The sequence below is a fragment of the Podarcis pityusensis genome (assembly GCF_964106645.2).
Source record: "Podarcis pityusensis genome assembly, chromosome: 12".
NCBI lineage: Eukaryota > Metazoa > Chordata > Lepidosauria > Squamata > Lacertidae > Podarcis > Podarcis pityusensis.
The window spans coordinates 50280256-50302164 of record NC_138037.1 but is presented as its reverse complement, the minus strand read 5'-3'; the positions used below and the strand labels follow the sequence as shown (position 1 = coordinate 50302164).

The 21909-nt window shown below is 42.1% G+C and overlaps 1 protein-coding gene and 1 long non-coding RNA gene across 25 annotated transcripts in view; both read left to right on the top strand.

Moving 5' to 3' along the window:
• Positions 1-740: 740 nt before the first annotated feature.
• Positions 741-7620, top strand: LOC308459685. The gene is made up of 3 exons (XR_013978275.1): positions 741-2036; positions 6804-6892; positions 6999-7620. It is a non-coding gene; the product is annotated as an uncharacterized lncRNA (long non-coding RNA).
• A 1581-nt stretch (positions 7621-9201) lies between these two features.
• Positions 9202-21909, top strand: part of CLASP2 (cytoplasmic linker associated protein 2) — a 118209-nt gene continuing 105501 nt past the window's right edge. For 4 of the 24 annotated variants that reach the window (XM_080975728.1, XM_080975717.1, XM_080975725.1 and 1 more), the window contains exons 1-3: positions 9207-9916; positions 16084-16162; positions 20755-20858. In XM_080975728.1, the coding sequence (XP_080831854.1) occupies positions 9722-9916; positions 16084-16162; positions 20755-20858 (378 nt within the window). In that variant the 5' untranslated portion in view covers positions 9207-9721. Of the gene's footprint in view, positions 9917-16083; positions 16163-20754; positions 20859-21909 lie in introns of all 24 variants that reach the window. The other 20 variants (XM_080975730.1, XM_080975711.1, XM_080975709.1 and 17 more) reach the window with 14 other exon arrangements.

Here is a 21909-nt window from a genome sequence, read left to right as displayed (position 1 = left end):
CCCCGACCTGGCCACAGTGATCCATGCGACGGTCATCTCCAGGCTTGACTACTGTAATTCTCTCTACGCAGGGCTGCCCTTGAAGCTGTCCCAGAAACTCCAGCGGGTATAGAATGCTGCAGCGAGGCTCCTCACGGGGTCTCTGCCATGGGAGCATATTCACCCAGTGCTTTTCAAGCTGCACTGGCTCCTGGTGGAGTACAGGGTCAGATTTAAGGTGCTGCTTTTGACCTTTAAAGCCCTTCACGGCCTAGGACCCTCGTACCTACGGGACCGCCTCTCCTGGTATGCCCCACGGAGAGCCTCAAGGTCCATAAATAACAACACCCTAGTGGTCCCGGGCCCTAAGGAAGTTAGATTGGCTTCAACCAGAGCCAGGGCCTTTTCAACTCTGGCTCCGGCCTGGTGGAACGCTCTGTCTCATGAGACCAGGGCCCTGCAGGATCTGATTTCTTTCCGCAGGGCCAGTAAAACAGAGTTGTTCCGCCTGGCCTTTGGCTTGGAGCCAATTTGATTCCCTCCCTCCCTCTCTTTCTTTTTTCTTTTCCTTCTCCTCCTGCGATGAGGCTACATTTTAATATTTTAATCTTCCATTATTTTAATGTTGTATTTTATTTTTGTTTTTAAGTTGTAATCATTCATCTTGTTTTTATTATTGCTTGTAAGCCGCTCTGAGCCCGGCCTTGGCTGGGGAGGGCGGGGTATAAATAAAAATTATTATTATTATTATTATTAGCAAATGAGTCTGCCCAGATGTGATGATCTTCATCAGAGACTCTCTTCTGAGGTTAGGGCAGTGATCATCAAGAGGACCTCTCCGGTTGTGGTACCTGGCATGTGAAATGCCCTCTGTCAAGCAGCTTACCTGCTGCCCATTCTGAAGTCTCTGTGGCACTCAGTGAAGTTTTATTTTTTATTTTTCCAGGCAGTTTCATCTGATTGAAGAGAAGAAGAAGAAGAAGAAGAGTTTGGATTTGATATCCCGCCTTTCACTCCCTTTAAGGAGTCTCAAAGCGGCTAACATTCTCCTTTCCCTTTCTCCCCCACAATAAACACTCTGTGAGGTGAGTGGGGCTGAGAGACTTCAGAGAAGTGTGACTAGCCCAAGGTCACCCAGCAGCTGCATGTGGAGGAGCGGAGACGCGAACCCGGTTCCCCAGATTACAAGACTATCGCTCTTAACCACTACACCACACTGGCTGGTTTTAACTGGTGTTTTATGGTTTAGTCAACTCACTGGGTTTTTTCCATGCTTCCCCCCTTTTAATTGCACACTCCCCTGGAAGCATATTCTGATGGGCAGCACATTACCCCTCCACACCAAAATAAAGGATATTATTGTGTCCTTGAAAATAGTGCTAAGAATTCTCCGAGAGGGTAAGAGCAGAGTTAATCTCACACAGCTGTCTCTCGAAATAAAATGGCTAATTGTCCAACGCAAGCTATGACCTAGGGAAATAATGAGTAAGAAAAATCTGATTTGAAACGTGGCATCAATCAGGGCCTCAGATTTTGCTGCCAACGATGTACTTAGGGGTCTCCGAGTCATCTTTTCCCTACGCAGCTGAAAAGGAGGCTATTGTCTCTCATGCCTTAACCAGAATATCGCTCCCTTGATCGCTGAACTTTTGCCTGAGTGCCTCTCTCTTTCGTAATGAAACGGGGCCACCCAAATATGAGGCAATTGTTTCTATACTCCCTGGAGAAATCCCTAGCTGTGCCGAAGTACAGAAGTCTGCAAATTAAAATAGAGTGGGGAAAAGAATCCTTTTGTTGTTGTTGTTCAAGACACACCCACCCACCCCCCAAACACTGCCTGACAAGAACCTAGTTTACAGAAGCCTGATGGCAACTGAGCCAAGCTCAAGGGCTGTGTTCCTTCTTGACTAGTCCATGGACAAAATAAAAGTGCATAGCCACCCGACACTCTCCTGTGTGCATAAAAGGCCTCTGCGCCAGCGTTCCAGATTCTCCTTCTGACCCACCTACCCCAGCTGATATACATCCTCCCGATGGAAACATGCAGATGGGGACAGGTAGGTTTCTGTAATAGTGGGACAGGGGGTATTAACTATGTATGTGTGAATAGTTATTGTCTCACCTTTATTCTTGCAGATATATCCCTGCTTTAAGCCATTTACACACTGTCTTCTCTTGTATATCATTTACTACAAAGGTTTGCCTTAATTATGCATTCTCAACTTATTTTTAATTTTAATTTTTCCTTATTCTACTTGTTAATTCAGTGCAATTCTGTTACAATTGATTTTGACAGCTCGATGACTAAGCTTTTTAGTGACGAAATGTTGGATTACCGGAACAGCGTCCAAGCACTGAACTGCTGGTATATCACAAGCGGACTCTTTATTACTGCGTTTACAGTTGTTCAAGATAAAATCTATTTTGGAAGGAGAAGAAATGAGCACCGAACCACTGATACATTACAAGTGAATTCTTCATTTACTGCGTTCGCTATTGTTTAGGAGAAAACCAATTTGGTAAAGAAACTACTTTTGCCATTTTTATGGATGTTTATTGTTTGTTTACAGATAGTTGCCTTGGTGATATTATCTTGTGTTGATTGCAGTAATCAATTGTATCTCTACCCTGTTCATTGTTTTATAACTAACCCAGTGGCAGAAGGGAAGTCAAACCCGTGTGAACTGCAGTGGCAGCAAAAACACATGGTCACTAACAAAGCTGTTCCCACCCACTCTTCCTTCTTCAGCTCTGTCTTTTCTCCTCTCAGGGTTTTCCGGAGCACCTGACCATCATCCCTGGTGCTTGTGAATTTCTGGAGGAGAACAGAGGATGTGGGCAGAGATATCCAGTCTGCTCTGGTGTTCATCCAATGCTTTCTCAACGCTCCAGATGCACTCCAAGTCAAGAGGGCAAATAATACCTGAAGCTGCTCCTGGTCCTTACCATCACAGCTGGACTCCGCTTGGTTCCTCTCTGATTATTATTTTTAAGTGATGCTGCCCGTCAAGGGTGCTTTCAAGCCAACACAATGTACGCAGCATATAGTTCACTCTTTATCGTCAAACATAACTCACAGTCGCTTCTACAGTTCTGGATATCTACGCATGCCAATCTAGCATCTAGGCAGCTATTCCCAGGCCTGCGTTTTCTGGAGCAGTTGCAGCAACAGCGACCAATCCTCCTCCACCAGTTTATGTACCTTCCCCAATGAGCTGTGTGCACACAGTTGGAGACTGCGCCCACGTGGCAATGTCCTCTGCACCTCCCTTTTCAGTCCCCTCCTGGTTCTGGGAGAAAGTGGTACAGGAAAAGATGTGGAAGCACTTGCCCGACCTGCCTCATTCTCATCTTCTTCCGACCCATCCTATGCTGCACCCTCCTACTCTGAAGCTTCCCCCGCCTCCAACTCTTGACTCCTGGCTGAAACAGTTCCCCGCAAATCACTGACCCTCTTTCCCGAGTTAGACTCCACTGCTGCAAAATATGGTGGGAGGTTGATGGGGTGTTAGGATAGGCTTTGTGGGCCGGTTTTGGCCCATGGGTTCACCACCCCAGATTTAAAGCAGAGATAGGGAATCTGTGGTCTTCTAGGTATTGATAGACTACCACCACCCTCATGTTAGACTACTTGCTATGCTGGCTGGGGCTGATGGGCACTGAAGTCCAACATTTGGAGTGGTACAAACTCCACCTCCTAGTGTATACTCTTTTTATTACTCTGATTTTCATTATCTTGTGGTGTCCTTTCCAATACAGTGGTACCTCGCAAGACGAATGCCTCGCAAGACGGAAAACTCGCAAAACGAAAGGGTTTTTGGTTTTTTGAGTTGCTTCGCAAGACGATTTTCCCTATGGGCTTGCTTCGCAAGACGGAAATGTTTTGCAAGTTTGTTTCCTTTTTCTTAAAACCGTTAATACAGTTGCGACTTGACTTCAAGGAGCAACTCATAGCACGCGGTGTGGTAGCCTTTTTTGAGGTTTTTGAAGACTTTGGTGATTTTTGAAGCTTTTCCAAAACTTTTCCGACACCGTGCTTCGCAAGATGAAAAAAACCGCAAGACGAAAAAGCTCGCGGAACGAATTAATTTCGTCTTGCGAGGCACCACTGCAATGCCAAATGTTAGTTTGGCAATGTCTATTTTCCTTTAGAAAGCTCAAAAAAGAAACATGGAAGATGGAATAGAAATTACTTGATCAAGGCCCTGAAAGCTTATCAGTGGCAGCCAGGGGTGCGAATGTGTGTCATGAGATTAAAATCTCTTCCTATGCACTATACAGGGATGTTGCAGTTCTAGAACTAGACCCCCGCCCTTTCTCCACGACGTAACTCTATTATGTTCCAATTTAAAGCCAATGACCATGTAATGCTATAGAGCAAAGGAGATGGTACTGAAGGGGGGAAAGGGGGGGTGGGGAAGTGCCCTTTGTCCTTTCCCCATTCTTCAAATTCCCAATTCTGAAAAGAAGCATTCCTCTTAAGGGGTGGAGATACACTGCAACATTGTGTTGCTGGTCCCACTTGTTTTCCTATATTTCTTACACATTTCAGAACATGATACTACATGCAGTAGCAGTTAATGTTCTAGCACAGTTTGGGCGTGTGCAGAACGAACAGGTTTAGTATGACTTTCTGGTTAGAAATACATATCGTTGGGAGTCATTTTAGTTAAACCCAATACCTTAGCAAGGTAGTAATAATGTTCTTTGCCAGAGTACCTAGTCAGCTCAGAAATTGACTCAAGATTTTATATCTTGTGCCTACAGCAAACAGATTTTAAATCATACCACAATCCTGATTTTAAAAGATATGCTTGATAGCGTCTTAATAAATGGTAGAAAAGGCACAGAAGTGAAACAGCATTTTGACTAGACTTTTTAAAAATACTGCAAATGTATTCTCCTGCAACATTATTTTGCCATGTTTATGTGTTTATAGCAAATGTGAAATAGGTAAGATGTTCAGGCTAATGAACATACATTTACTGGTCTCTAGCTCCCTGAACAAGTTCAGCATAATGTGTAAAAGCACTTACAATCTAATCATACAGGCATAGGCTCTCTCCGAATAAGAGCCTTTGCATATTTCAAGAGTCCAGGATAGTGTGGACGGTCTATGGATAAACATTATGTTGAATGCATTTAGGATGGGGCTTATGCTTATTGGATTCCAAACAATCTGTTTGGGCTGAAGATCACCCAAATAGCCAATAGTTACGTACATTGTTTTGTGTGGCAAACCGCTTTGTGGCATTTTTTGCAAAGGACAGTTTATACATTTCTTAATAAATAAAAAAATATTCTGTGAATCTGACATTTACAATGAGCTTTCCAAAAAATGACATCCATTTCAGATATTTTGTAGGTGACCTTTTAGAGCTTTTTGCAGTCTGCTGGGGTTTGAATCATCCTCAATAATCTAATGTATTCCACACACCTGACTTCCTGACTACTGATTCAATCTCTAGGGCACTTTTTTTAAAAAAAATTAAACAGTCCCAATACTGTATATGCAGTATGCAAACGTAATCCGTTCCTGATAAATGGTTTATAAGCCGAGTTTTTGCATAGCAAGCCAACAATTTCCGAAAATCGTTCCCAAAATCCCAAAGCATTCCCATGAAAAGTTAACCCCCAAATGTATGTCTCTCTTACTACACTACTGGATATTGCACTCAATTGGAAGATCTTTCCCAGTGTGCAATGATTTGTATGTTCGGATATCTGAATCAGACATTTGTGCACTGATGTTAGGGCAGGAATCCTTCATGCGTGGATAACTGAAGGTTCATATAATGAGTGTTCGCATAGCAGGACCCAGGTGTACAAGAATGTGGGGGACAGCACAGTTTAGTTACTCCTATTACGAAAGCTCACCAGTCCCATGTGAATTACCTTGATGTGTCTTCATTCTAGTGAAAACAGGATGAAATCCCTAGTGAAGCTGAACCACCTGGGATCTCCCAAATGGATTATATTTGATACTGTGCTGTTGGCACTATTTTGCTAAACCACAGCAGCCTGTCCCATTAGATTTCCAATAATACCATAAACTACAGCACGAATGCAAAATATACTGGACAATTGGGCAAATAGCTAACTAGCAGCCACTACTTCCAAACCTTTAGGATCAGATTGTAAATACAACCGTATACTTTCAGTCTGAATACAAGAAAAGCGAGGGAAGCCTCTTCAGGGCTTGTTTGCAAACGCACGTTCTTCTGGAGCAAAGCTGTACCTGTGGAAGATGTGGCTTGGTGTTTCTATGACACAAGATCCTGCCTAAACTGGTCCCTTTTGACCCATCCCTTTCCTAATCATTCTCTGCCATTCGTGTACAGCCTATGACTTGATAAAATGGAAGCTTGGGCTGGGGAAACTAGCAAAGCGAGTCAAAGCCATTTCATAGAATTCTATGACATGGCACATATGGACCGGTATTCTCCTTTGACACACGACCAACCACGGCAGAATGCGTTTCACTAAATTGTCCCGGGTCCTGGTGCACGATCGAGGACTCGCCCGCACTTCCGCTTGTCCTCCTGCTTCCCTCAGAGAAAACCTGCTCTTCGCCACCGAACTGGAGCAAATGCCAATTGGGTTTCATGCAGATGCAAGTTTGCTCTGATTCAGAGGTAAAGAGCAGGTTTTCAGGGGGATAGCAGCAAGCCAGCAGGTCTAGGTAGAGGGTACGCCGTGTCCCGGGCCTTGGAGGGTTAAGGTGGCTGGAAGGCCCCACCAGGGACTGGCTGCTTTTTTAAAATTTGAGTTTATAACTAAATTTTAACAATTTTAACTGTGGGTCTTAGGTAATCTCTGTACAGGTCTGCTGGCAGGGCAAGGAACAAACCCCTTGGACCCATGCTTTCTAAGCACTGGACAAGCCAAGATGAGCTCACAACCAAGATGTTTTGTATGTGTATTAATGTTTCTATACTCCTGAAAATTTAAATAAGCAGTTATCTTAAAAAGTTTTGGCTGGAATAGCTGGATAATGTGATCTTTTCTCCCACAAACAGGAGCCTTGGCCTGGAGAGAGAGAGAGAGAGAGAGAGAGAGAAAGCTTTGGGTAGTATTACTGCAGAATATTTCAGCTTCCAACTACTTGGGTCGAGAGGATTAAAAATTATTCCCTGGAAAGAAGTCCCAGCGAAACAAGAATGGATACAAAAATTTATGGAATATGCAGAAATAGCGGAACTTACGGGAAAAATAAGAAATCAAGATAACAAACTTTTAAAATAGGTAAATGAATGGAAATGTTTTATTGAAGATTTACAAATAAACTGTAAACAGATAGGAACATTGGCAGGATTATTGGAATAACCTGCAGTTTTATAAAACTATATATATATTTAAAGTAGATGAATAAATGAGTAAATTAATTTAATTTGGAAAAGGCAGAAAATATATAAAAAAACAAATTTAAGGAACCACAGAAAAAGGGGAAAGTCAAGTTTCGAAAAAGATATTGTAAAATTATTGAAATGTATAAAACTGAAGATCATAAACAAAGCACTAATTTATAAAAATAAAAATTATTCATTTAGGCACTTGGCTGATGGGCAGATCCTCAATAAGCCTGCCTCAGGCAGGGCTGCCACGTGTCCTGTATGGTAGAGTTATCCTTTATTTTGATGTAAAATGTTTTTATGTACGCAACAACAGCAGCAAGGATACTTCTTGCAAAGCACTGGAAAGCTCAAGATCTACCCACACTGGAAGAATGGCAGATGCAACTGATAGACTATATGGAACTGGCTGAGATGACCGGCAGAATCCGTGACCTGGGAGAGGAGAGGATGGAGGAGGACTGGAAGAAATTCAAGATTTATCTACAAAAATACTGTAATTTGAGTGAATGTTAAGCAGGATGCTAGATCATAAACAATTGAGCACCACTAAATTAGATGATTTAAGATGATAAGTGAGATTGAGAAAATATAATTTTTTTTGAGAATTACAAGATTAAAATAAACAGATGGGACATAAGAATACAAACAAGATGATAAATTGCTGGCAAAAAGTTATAACGATGAAAGTGGGAGCGGGAGATGTGAGGGAGTCCAAAGAAGATGTGAAACTATGTTAAGACATATGTTATATTGTTTATTATATCTATTTGTATTTTAAACCCTAATAAACATTTATTAAAAAAAAAATATTTTGATGTAAAATGCTATGTTCTGTACTGATAGAACGTTTTGGACTGTAGTTCAGGTCATCTCTCTTGCTCTCTGCCAGTTTAGGGATCCTTTCCAAATGCATGCGTTTGAAACGGTGTGTGAAATACAGATTTAGAAATTCATGTGTCCGTGTCCGCGTGAAAAACGGGCAGCAATAGAGTGGGATGGATTGCTTTGGAGTCCCTTCAACCTTCCTTCATGCAACCGTTTATGGTGGTTATCTTTGAATACGCGCGGGAAAAAAGATGCGCGCCGCGCAGGCGCCGTAGCGGACGACGAATAAAAAGAAGGAAGGAAGCAAGGCCTCCTCCCCGCAACCCCCCCTTCCACCTTCCTCACGAGGGATTGGTTCATGGGACGCATGCGCATGGCGCCTCGTTCGAGAGGCGCTGGAAGACACGGGGTGCGCGCGCGCGGCCCCTCTTTCTTTTCTCTCTCACTGGGAGGGGCGGAGCAGGGGGCGGGCCCGCAGAGGCGCGAGGGGAAAGCGGAGTGACGGCGCGGAGGAAGGGTTTCTGCACATGCGCAGGAAAGCGATGGTCGGGGAGAGCGGCCGCGCCGTCGGGCGGAGCGTCGCTGAGGGAAGCGGGGAGGCGCGTGCGCACGCGCGGGACGGGGCAAAGAGGAAGGAAAAGGCGGGGCCTGGTCGGCGAAAGCGACGCCCCCGGCGTGCGGCGACTCGAAGCGGACGCAACTTCCACAGGACGGAGCCCCCGCCGGCGCCCTGAGGAGAGGAGAGCGGCGCGAGCTCGCTGGGCCCCTTCGCCTTCCCCCTCAGCCTCCGCGCGCAGCATGAGAGTCCCGCCTTCCCCGCAGCAGCAGCGACGCGGCGGCGGCGGCGGCAGCAGCTCCGGCCGCTTCCTGCTTGCCTTGGTCCTGAGGAGCGGCCACCCTTCCTCCTCCTGCTGCTGCTGCTGCTCCTCCTCACTGCGGTGAGAGGCTGAGGGGCGCCTGGGCGGCGAACTGCGGCGCTTCCCTGGCCGGCCTTGAGGGAGCGAGCGAGACCCCATTGGCTTCTTCCCATGCTCTCCGAAAGTGCCCCGCCGCCTCCCCGCGCTGCTCGCCTGGCCTCGGAGGACTTGGGAAAGAGGTTGCTTCGCGCCGCTGCCGACATCGCAACCGAGAACCTCGGAGGGGGGAAAGAAAGTGGGAGGAGGACGAGGAGGGAAACCACCGCGGGCATCGCCACCCCGACCCCAAAATAAACACCTTCTCCTCCCCTCAGATCTTGCGTTGGAACAGCAATCACTGGAGACTGTTATTTGAATAATCATCATCATCATCATCATCATCATCATCATCATAACCTTCATTTTTGGGGGGATGATTTAGTGTTCTCTTTTTGTCAAAGAACTGGTACTTTAACTAGTTTTTTTTGGGGGGGGGGGTTTCTGGGAAAAGGGAACTGTGAAGGGAGAGCTTTCCTGGATTTCTTTGCACCTTGGAATTCCTTCTGGGCTGGTTCAGATTCCTCCCCGCGAACATACAGACATATAAGCTGTAAATAAACACGGATCAGGGGGTTGTTTTCAGGCGAAGGTCCTTTCCAACCAACCATGGAGCATAGCAGAATGGATTACTTCTGCGATCAGGTGCCGCAGAAAGATGTGGGCCGCAGGATGCAGGTCGGCCAAGAATTTCTGGAGTATCTGAACGATCCCAGCGTTTCCACTGATCTTGAGCAGGATCAGCAACGCCTGGATAAAGTCATTGATGAATTGACAGGATGGGTGAACTCTAGTAATTATAAGGTAAGCTTATTTGTGCTTTATTTCGTGTGCAGCCGGGAAATGTATTTTATGTGGCCCTCGTTTTCGTAAAGTGTTTTCTTTGTGGCTTGCCCTTTCAGTGAACCTTCTGTGGGCCATAACCAAGTTTCTTCCTGGATTTTAGAACGTTTCTTATAGGTTTGAGATGCTTGTTTTTCCAATATCTTCTTATTGTACCAATTAAATAATGTACTGGCCCAGGAGTGAAAGGGAAGCATCCAAATAGAAATGCATTAAGACTGCAGTCATATATTTGCATCATTGGATTCAAGGAGTTTTCTTCCATATAAAAATATGCAGGGTTTGGCAGTGTGTCATCACGCTGATCCCATTTTAGGCTGCAGTGCTGTCTCGCTTAACTTGGGAGTGTCCCACAGAAGTCACTTGGGCTTTCTTCGGAGTAGGTTATAAGAGTACACTGCTAGATACAATGCTCCTTGTTAAGGGTTTTTGTTTACTTTCCAAATTAAGTTCTTTCTGTGGAGGGCCAACAAAGCCTAAGATAAGTCAACAATGTGCTGAAACAGTCCAGTTTGGATGGCAAATAGGAGTTATTCTCTATGGTGATAATTTAATCCCAGGGTTTTTCATTACACTTTTCAGAAAATTTGTAGCGACTCTTAGAATTTTCCATGCTGTTTTTTCTTTTCTTTTTGGCTGTCACATAGGAAAATAGTAATTATTGAGAGATGAGGTGTGGAAAACGTGCTTAACATTAAAAAAAAAACTTTCGAGATTGCAGCAGAAAACTTGAGAATGTTGTCGTATTACCTGCCAGTGATGGGCCTGACCATTTCAGTAGCTAGTCAGTGACTTAACTACTGTATAGCTCATTTACAGTCCTGTCATCTGGTGGCGGTATTGCTCCATAACCCAGGCTTCAGATGTGTTGATTACTCAAATTCCCCAGAGATGAATCTGTGTGTATAATCTGTGCATATCATATATATATATGTTTATGCATGTGCATGCCCGCAGTTGCTACGAATTATTGGATACTAATCAAAAAATTTTTTTGTAGTGCCTTCAGGTACATTCAGACATGAGGCATATTGCAAGTACCTAATCCAATATAGCAAAAAGAGATTGAGATGTTTATGCTTTTGTGTATTAGTGAGTACCATAGATTTTCAAAACACTGCACATGACTGTACCCACGTGTGTGGAACAGATGGATTCTTGGTGGTGTTCATACTTGCTTTTAGTTAGTGACTGTTTCCCAGTTACACTCTTTTTATTTATCTTTAATGAATGATCTGTAAGAGGGTTAGATTTAGTAGTCAGTATAATAAAGACAACTTCATGAAGAGAAATGGTAAAGAAAAATAAGCTTGAAGGCAGGATACAGGAGCAAACATCTACATGGAGATGGAAAGAATGGAGAAACAAGGTAAATATTTTGAAAGTACTAGAATCAGTTTCTTCAGTTAACAGCTAAGATACCACATTTCCCAACAGCTTGAGTTTTGTTTAGATGCGTAGTTAGCTATTCCCATTACTATTTTGTTGTTGTTTTAGATGTGTAGTTAGCTATTCCCATTATTATTATTATTATTATTTTGTTGTTGTTCTTGTTGTTGTTCTTGTTGTAAAAAGCATGTTTGTAGATGGGCAGATGTTAAGTGTTTAATATAGAAATGCAAATGTTAGTACAGTATTTCAGCCAGAGCTTTAATACTTACGTACTTCACAAATATAAATCATTACTCTAAGAATTGCTTTAAAATCACAATTTAAGAATTAAAGAGAAATCTAACTAACCTTAATCCATAGTAGTTTTGTATGTGTATGTAAAAGTAGTAAAATACCAGAGTGCAGTTTTATGGATGTTCCCTCTGTGTTCAGTGCAAGCTAATATACATGCAGTTCTCAAGGGGCTGGCTCCATTTACCTGGGAGTAATCTTCATTGTAATAAGTAGGATTTAGGATTGTGATGTTAGTCTATTGCAGCAATTTCAACTTGTGTCCTGTGACAGCTTCAAAAATGAATCTGTGTCATACTATAAACTTTGAGAGTCCTCTTTATCAGATGCATACTTTTTTGTTCTATTCAAATATCATTTTGTTTCTTCTGGTGTACAGAAATTCTGGATGTTTCAGAAATTTCCTTATAGATGCAAATCTCTTAAAAGTAGGGAAAGTGGAGTCAAATGACCAAGAAATACAATATATTATTGGTGGCATTTGTATGGAGAGTTTGATTTTTTAAAAAATTATTTAAATTTATAATTGTACAACAGCAATGACTGACAAATAATATGTCTATTAATTCTATAATCTGTTAATTTTAGCTCCTGTAGTAATAGAGTGTGTGAGAGAGAGCCTACATCTCAATCGAGTCCTAAATAAATAGGAACTTGCTGAACTATAATTTATCTGAGTCACTCAGTCGAAGAATAGTGATTTTAATTCAAAAGCAGAGGTCCAGAAATGAATGAGAGAACATTTCCATCTTCTGCCTAGAGGCTGATTTACTTTTCCTGCATAGATAGCAGAAGTGGATTGTTGCAGAGGATAGCATACATTGGATTAAAGATGATCAACTGAATGAGTTTCTAATTGTATGGCTGCTGTTATTAGGTTCTTTAATGGTTATTTCCTGAATGGATGTGGGCAGGGGATGGTGGGAAGAGTTTGAGATTCAGGTTTCTTGCAGGATCTCACTCTTTGGTTCTTTGATATTGTTTTTACATAGTAAATTATAGTGTTGGTGTATTCTCTGTAAGCAATGGCAAGCCTGTCACTGGCATCCAAGAGGACCTATTGTTGAGAATGCCTATCTTAACTCATTAAAACTTCACATGGAAGTTGTACAGGCCAACAAGCAAGTGTCCCCCCCCCCCATATTTGGAGCCTGTCCTGGGTACAAAACTGGCCTTTACAAATCTCTTTCTTTAGGTCCTTGTGTCGTCGGTACTGCAGTTTTGAGAAGAACATCAATTGTAAATTCTTCAGGGGTGAATTTCTGTAGAAGAATTTGGCACAAATACAGTTGTGACCTTCATAGTCAAACACGTGGTCTGCTCTGGGTGGTAGCTGGAAACATAAACACATGATGCAGCCTGGGTTTTTGGCATAAGGTGACTTACTTGTCTACCATATAGTTTCCCTGGCTATTCAGAAAGCGCAGATGTGTTTTGAAGATCACTCACAGTTCACAATGTTGTTAACTGGGCCAAAGGTACTCATTGAAATTATATCACATTGTCACAGCAGTCCCTGTTTCAGGAATAAGTACAGTACCTACCTGCTCTCATCTCTTTCATCTACCGTATTTTTCGCCCTATATAACGCATTTTCCCCCCTCCAAAATGAAGGGGAAATGTGTGTGCATCCTATGGGGCAAATGCAGGCTTCAGGAAGCTATCCCCCCAGCCCCGCAAGCTCCCAGAGCGATGCAGAAGACTCTGGCTCCCTTCTGGGGGCTGGGGTCTCAGGAAGCTCGGGCTTCCCCCGCCCCGCGCCTGGGGGGGAGGAATAATTCCCCCCTTTATCCCCCCCCCAAATCTAGGTGCGTCCTATAGGGCGAAAAATACGGTACTGTCATGGAATTGTGACCAGACTAATTTACTGGCGACATTATTCTTTGGAATAATTGCTTAGATTGTAATCCAGTAACAACAGGCCATGGAGCCATTTAGAATTTTCAGAAGTGTTTTGGCCACCACCACAAAATTCTGCAGTTGAGAGCATTGTGCAGCATGTTGTAGGCACTAGAGTTACATCATGCTTCCATATCTAGCTTGTTGTAAATGAGTAGAGTTGGGTATGCTGTTCACTCACTGCTACGAAAGCATTCCCTCTGCTGGTTAATTATGTGCCTACCCTCTTCTGTTAGAGTCCTTGTTTCACTCAGCACTAACTTATAAGGTGGATAGTTAGCTTAAATTGTTTTCGCATACTCTTCAATGATAGGAGGGTGTGATATACCTAATAGGAATCTGCCTAATGCAACATTCCCACATACACCTGACTTATTTGCATGTAGAGATAGCAGTGGAGCACTGAACAGTTCTCAGCCACTATGTGGGATCTTGGACCAATGTGAAAATTTAAATCATCCAGGGCCCAGTGATGTTTTGGAGAAACAGCTTTACAGCCACTTAGCAGTTGTGGTATCACCATGTAAGAATGTATAGATATACAGTATTTATATTTAAAATTTGCAGACAGGGTTCTTCTGGACAAGTGCAGCTCTGTAGCTATGGAAAGTACATGGGCAGGGAGTTGATCCAGGAGGTTTTGTTCTGAAGGGTACAAGTTCAACTGGTTGGTAGATAAGTATTTTTTTGCCATTCTCCTGTTGATAACAGAGATGGTTTGAGAGTTGAGTATATTTTGAATTGTATATGGATGAGAATAAAAAACAAATTTTGTGGGTACGTAGTTATTCGGGGTGTGTGTGATTTTTGAAGACTATTTCTGTGTTATAATATTTCATCTTCCTGAACATTCTGATGTATGTGTTACGTTTCAAATTTGAGGTTAAACCATAGATTGACTGGGCAATTCAGCATATTTTAAGCAATTTTGCTATAAATGATATATATCATGTTAAGTTCTAGGAATAATGGGTAGCTGGACTGTTTCATTTTTAATATGAAGTCTTGGTTTTGAACTCAAAAAGATGAGCAAATGCTTCTAGTCTTAAAGTATGAGGCTTTACTCAGAGGCTGGTAGAATAAGTGTGCTAAATGTTTGTTCAAGGCTTCCCCAGCAGTCCCCATCAAGCTGAATAACACCTTTAATTCTCTACCAAGAGAAATGCTCTCTTTTAAAGAATAGCTTTGCAGACCTTTTTTCAATTTTAGTCTTGAAACCAAGTGAAATTTGCATTTCTTTAGATAGGCCACTGAATTTTAAGTAAGGGTGTCTTGCTTGAATTTTCATTGTTTATTCTGCTGTCACCTTGGGATTAGTCAGAAAGAAAACCACACCTTGCTTGCAGGCACTTGTGGTCCTAAACTACTTGCTATTCTGTACTTGCAATTCATAGCTTTCCTCTGTTATGCAACTCAAAATGTTTTCTAAGTATAAATGTTGCTAGTAAGCATTGGTAGTTAAATGAAAGAATAATAGAAAACCCCACTATTACATTTCTTTAAAAAAACAATATTATTGTGTTTACGCTCTGTCACAAGAGACTAGGGCCCTGTGGGACCTGACATCTTTTCGCAGGGCCTGCAAGACAGAGCTGTTCCACCAGGCCTTTGGTCAGGGCGCAGCCTGACCCCCTCCTCTGGCAATCTGCACAGAATTTTGCTTAATGGTTGCCACCAATTTGATTTTAATTACTTTTTATAATGAAATGTTTTTAGAACGTTGGATTATTTTGATTGTTGTTAGCCACCCTGAGCCCAGCTTCGGCTGGGGAGGGCGGGATATAAATAAAATTTATTATTATTATTATTATTATTATTATTATTATTATTATTACTTTATGGCTTGCTGTTTAGATTTTCTTCAGATTTGAAACATTTTTTTCCATATAGGTTTTGCAGCATTGCCCCCAGTGCTTAGCCTTGCTCTGCACTAGTTTATGGACAGTAGTATGCAGAAAGGATTAAATATTTGTCTCTGCTAGGCATAAATCACAGGAGAAAGGCCTAGTGGGCTCCTACAGTTCTAAGTTAGAGCAATTTTTATAATGATGATAAACAGTGGTGAGACAATAGATTTCTATGATCAAGCTTTCTCAAGAAGAGCCCAAGTTACTGTTCCTTAAATTTAGGTCTCCAGGTGGTGTTGGCCTATAATTTCCATCAGCCCCAACCAGGTAAGGCAGCAGCCAAAGATGATGAAAGTTAGTCAAAAAACCTATGGGGAACCAAGGTGGAAGAATATTGTCCAGTCTTTTGCCATTCATCCATAGTCATGGCGCTGTGTGAATAAGTTTTTAACTGTGGTTTCTTACTCTGAAAGCTTACATATGTGATGCTGACTTAGATGGCTTAATCAGCTTTTTGTAACCTGTAGTTGTCCAAAAGTGATGGACTTCAGCTTCCATCAGCTGTTGTGGCCAATGGTCAGGACTGATGAGAGTTGTAGTTGAAAACATCTGGAGGAGAAACTAGGTTCTGGAAGACTGGAGTAGATGGTGAGCCATCACCCAAACTTGCATTTTTAAGATTTCTCATTATTTTCACAGGTATCACTACTTGGATTAGATCTTCTCGGTGCCTTTGTTGACAGACTTTCAGGACGCTTCAAATCCTATATAGGACCTGGTGAGTGAGTGCCTTTAAAATTTTATGTGTAAAAGAATTGAAGATAAGCAGTTTGGTGATTCTCTTAGGATGCCTTTTTTCTCAGTTTTTCAAAGTAAAAAACACACACATGCCATGTTAGTTGTCTTTAGTATGATAAAGGTAAGATTAGTATCCAAATGTTAACACCTGTACAGTTGTGTTAAATTCAAAGGTTTGTGTTATAGTACCCAAATGCATGGTTACGTTGCACACTTTGCTCAGACGTTGGTCTTCTGTCTGTGCTGTGCAAAGTAGGCATGGGCGATGTAGCAATATATCGCCCAGGACTGGTATGAAACCGCTGCGCACCTGAGTCCCTCTTCTAGCAGCGCCCTCTAGAGGGACTCAAGAGTCTTCCTCCAATGGGCACTGCTAGCTGAGAGACTCGGGAACTGTGGCGGTTGCACCAGCGACATACTGCTGAGTAAAACCAACATCACGGTCTGTCCTCATACAGTGCAGAGGAAGAAACAAGCTACACCAGCAAGGCGCCAATACAGCTTCTCCCTTCACATCTTTAAACTGCTCAGCTGAGAAGCCTGCAGCTGCCCTTGCATCAGCCAAGCAGTTAACAGAGCCCTCAAACTGGTGGTTGAGTGGAGACTGTGAAACTGCTGGGCTGCAGGGCACACGGTTGCCACTCCCATCAGCTGAACTGTTAAGGGAGCCAGCGGCGGGGTGGGGGCTCTGTGAAACTGCCCTCCTACCCCCAGCTGAGCAGCAGGCAAGGGAAGCTGTATTGGCCTCAGCCTGTGTGCTGGGGTGAAAGGGCCTCAGCTCCTGCAGTTAGAGCTGTGACAGTTTCACCCTTTGTCTCGTCAGCTGGGGCCAATGCAGTTTGTTTCAACATCGCGGTATATCACCAAACCGCAATGTTTGGCTGGTGATACACCACAATGTTGAAAGCCTAACATCACGCAGCCCTAGTGTAAAGTTAGCACCCATATCTACTATATCCAAAGCTACATACTTCTTGAAAATAAAAAGCCCAAAGTCCTCTAAATACATGGTCCTGTTTATCCTGGCCACAGGCAAAATTGGATCTAAAATCATAGGACTGTGATTCAATGAACTAATGCAGGCATTTCCAACTTTCAAGAGACTGAGATCTACTCCCACTATAAAAAAACTGGCAGTGGTCTACCAAAGTTGTTGAGCTTTTTAAAGGAAATTTTATAGCCTACCATTGCCTTCTAGCTATGGGCACTCAAGTGGGGCATTCCACTCCCTTGGTTATGTATTTTTTATTATTATTTTCTAAGTGACGCAGCATTTTGTTACTATTGAGCATATTCATTCCTCATTGAGCTTTCAGAGAACCCTGTAGGCTCTTAATATTTCTTTTGTACCGCAAATCTTGGGGCTCACTTGAGCATGCTGATGCATCACCTTTGTTTCTAAATGGCCCTGTCTTGGTTGAATTTATTGTTGTTACCCACCACCCAAGTTTGCTGTTAGAGGGAGTGATGTATTTATTGTGTGTAATACTGTTTTAGCAACTTTTAAGATGGCAGGTCCTCTGGGTTGTGCATTAATAAACTTGGATTGACTAGGAAGAATTCCAGTTGCTGGCATAACCTTGCCAAGTGACTAGATTTTGAAAAAGTTTCCAGTCCACTATTGTGTGCATATGTGTTTGCCTGGTTTTGATTTAATAGACGTTGTGTTCGTATGAGGAAATTCTAATTAGTACTTTTAAAGGGCTCTCTTTCCAGCCTGCCAATCTTATTCAGATCAAATCACAGCATGACTTTGGTCATGCAAGATCAGTTATGACATTAAGTACCACTTAGCTTAATTATTCTAGGATTAAAACTTTTCACTCATAAAATACTACTTTTGAATCTTTGAATGTTTGACTTGTCTGAGGGTGTAAATGGAATTTTTCTGTTCTTCTGTTTGATGCTTTGTTTAGAGCTTAAGGAATATTCCTGAGGATGTTAAAGAATTTACATGGACTTAATTCGCACTAAGGCAGCGGTTTTCAAACTTTTTTCTCCAGGCCACACTTTCAGAATAAAAATTTGCTCGCACCATACTGAAATTTTTATTAATAAGAAATACATTGAAAAACAAAAAGAAACAACCCTTGATTTTGAAACATATCTATTCGTATTCTACAAGGAAAAAAAAATATTTATACTAATGCTAATACTAATACTATACTATACTGTTTAAATGTTTCTTTAATTGCCATCGAATCTTTCCAGCACATTTGCCACCCCCTCATGTTACACTATTGTGGCACGCTACACCCTTTGAGAACCACTGCACTAAGCAAACACTTCATTGGATGTTGTGGGTAAATTTTGCAGTACTGCTTTAAAAGGAAATTAACAGTGCATTTGTCCTAAAGAGTAAACTCTCTTGTGTACATAGTTCCCATTAACTCCAGGGGTTCATTCTCAACACTGATCAGCTGATGGGTGCTGAGAGGGAGTCCCTTTGAAGTCCATTTGCAGATGTGGTTTGAATTCAAACCACACCCATAAGTAGATGTTTTCTCTTTGCAGACTGACAGAAGGAAAATGTCAGTCTGCAGGCACAGCTTGAATCCACACCACCTCTGCCAGGTCTTTCCCTGCCTTACCCTGTCACCACAGATTATGTTAGATGTGGGTCACGTGAGAAAAAGGTCTCACAGATATAATGAGGCTCACCAGCCAAAGATTCCTCACTACTGCCATAGCTCAAAGTGTGTGTAATGGCTAAGCAGTCTCCAAACAATCTTTAATGAAGATGCTTTCAGAAGCAGTATTTGAATATTTACTAAGAAGATAGTTCTAGGACTGAGCCAAATGTTCCACCAGCGGAACATTAGGTGATCTCAAGAGGTGAGGTGGAGGTGGAAGAACTCTTCTCATAAGGTCAGGTGGGGTGGGCTTATCTTTTGAAGTGGCTGTGTGGTCTTCCCATTTCTTCCCCCCCTTCCATGTTTTAATCAAGCCCCTGCACTCTTCAGCCACCTGTGACCATTGCTAAAAACCATCTCTAATGAAAAGACGTGGGCAAAGCATTTTATGAAGTTGCATGGTTTCCAGCGACACTATACAGAAAAAAAATCAGATTGCTCTATGCCAGGCAGCCATCATATTTTCTGTACTGTGTTTCTGGAACTACATAGTGTCATCACATAACTGCCTTCCCAGTACTGTTAATTAAGCCCCCCCCCCCCAGCATTACAGCTGTCTGCTGAGTGCAGAGGCTTGTCTTTGTTCCAAGTTGAATAAGGAGGGGGGGGCAGAGAAAGATTGTAAGTACCCCACCCAGCTGATCATGCTGCGGCTTTCACTGGAGCTCCTCAAAGGTCAGAGATGTTTTGCTACATCTCTGCTTGAATATGAAGGTCCAGCAAAGATGGGAGAAGGGAATCATGTGCAGCCTTATGTACTGTGTACTTCGTCTGCACATGCTGCTGTATCACTACATGCTGCATTAGCACACATGGGATCTGTGTCCTGTTTAGATTATTAGCTTCTATGTTCAAAATTAAATTTGAACCTGGGTGTATAGAATGCCAGACAGGTAAGATCTTCTTGCACTCCTGACATCATTTTTAGCTGAGGCTCCAGTTTTAATGAGCACTAGTAAGCAAAGACATTTGTGAATACGTTTATTATGTGGTGGCATCTTCGGTTCCAAGCCATAATATATCATGAGAAAGTAGTGTTAGAAAAGTCTTGTGTGAAAATATTCAAACTCATACTTGTGTAACAGTTTCAGGTCATCAGGTGCCTTGTGTCATGGTTTGTTTTTTTCTGTTGAAGCTACAGCTTTATCTGAATGCATTTAAAGAACCCTTGAAACTTTAAAGTTTCTACCAATGGGCCAGACATTTCAGCACAAGGGTTAAAAGCAATAACAAATTAATGGCTTCCTCAGAACTTAAGTCTGATTAACTAGTCAAACATTATGTGTTTGATTACCTTTTCAGCCTGCATTGCTCCCCTTCTGGTTCTGAATCTCCTCCTCTTATTCGAAAAAATCAGAAAATAAATATGCAGTCTTTATGAACTTGCATGGCTAGGCAGATGAGTCCCTGGATATGGGTTAGGGTCAAAAGACTGAAATTTCTGCCTGGTGTTGTCTAGCATTTGGGGTTAGAAACTGGTAAGAAGACGTTGTCTATGTAATAATAGATTTTGGAGTTGTTACAACAATAGCTAGGTTAGAATTCTTACTCCAAATCAATAACTTTGTCTTGGATTTTATATGTTCAGAGACTGGCTTCCATATTTTGTGCTTTTCTACAAACAGGACGTGTAGAAAGCTGATCGCACATACAGATCTGTATAGAGAAGTAATTAGTACACTTTTGCCCAATGTTCAGTGTGAAAATGTACAGGGACTTTCTATTTATTTCATAAAATTCATATATCTCTTGATTTTTTTTAAAAAACCCTCTCAAAGCAGTTTAAAAAACCTTAAAGCAGTACAGCCTTCTTCAGTGATCTTCTTACTAAACTTGGGACTGGATGAGGTGGAATCACTTTTACAGTTAGTTACCAGATATAATTTTATTCAGAATTTGCCTTCCATATATATCATTAATTCTTATTTCTGTCTTCTAGTTCTTATAGTTTTGATGGATCGAATGGGAGATGCCAAAGATCAAGTTCGAGATCAAGCACAAAATCTTGCATTGAAATTAATGGACCAGGCAGCTCAGCCAATGGTATGATATTTCCAGAAATTTGTACAATACTCCAGATCTATTTATGTTCTGTAAAATGCTCTGTTATGATAGGGTAACCTGTGACAAAGAAGGGAAGAATTCCTCTACCTTTTTATACTTGTGCAGCAGAAGAAATCTCAGCTGGTGTGGTTTTTGTTACCCACATGTGAAAAGCTGTATCCAGTGTTAGAAACTGAGATATGAAAGCTAGGAACTAAATAACGCCTTAAACCTAGGTTATGGGAGCAACAATGGAATGTCTAGGCACACTTTTTTATAGCAAGAACACAAAGCTGAAAATGAATGAACTGCAGCTAAAATCTTATATTCATTTTTCATATGGTCTAATCCTCATCTGAAGACTGCAAAAAACAAAGCCATGCTTCCCCTGCCCGCCCCCCTAATATTCTTAAGAAGGTCTCTTCTCCAGTCTTCAGAGAGTGGCTGGAAGTGGGGAGGCAGAAAAAGGTCCTCCTTTCCTTCCACTCTGCAGTTTTAATCTGAAATCTTGGGCACAGTACTGCACCCAGAGCTCAGAAACAGCTCTCACTAATTAAATTCCTTGTCACAAAAGAACAATGGGAGTTTCAAACTCTGGCTGTATCTACTAAAATCTTTATTTCACAGAAATGCCAAAGGTACAAGAATCCTGCTCTCCTTTGAATGTCTTCATCTTGCATTAAGATAATGATGATGCAATTACATGTCTTTGGTTACATGTTAGTCTGAGCATACGTAACTTGGAAACAGGCCAGTATGCTAGTTGGGAGGGACAACCCTCCATCAACTTCCTGACGTCATATGTCAGATAATTCAAGTTCAGCATGGAGCGCTGTTCTAAGGCGGTGCATATCGTGCAACATTTTGTACTATGTTCAGACATGGAGGCAGAACCCACATGTCAAATCAGGCCTGCCAAAATGTTTAACATTCCCCCTCCTCCCAAAAAAATCCTCTCTATCACAGAACTAGGAGTGGTTTCTCTCCTCTAAGCTCTGTGATGGGGTGAAAAATTGCAGTACTGTACTGGACTTGTTGGAGACCTTTGGAT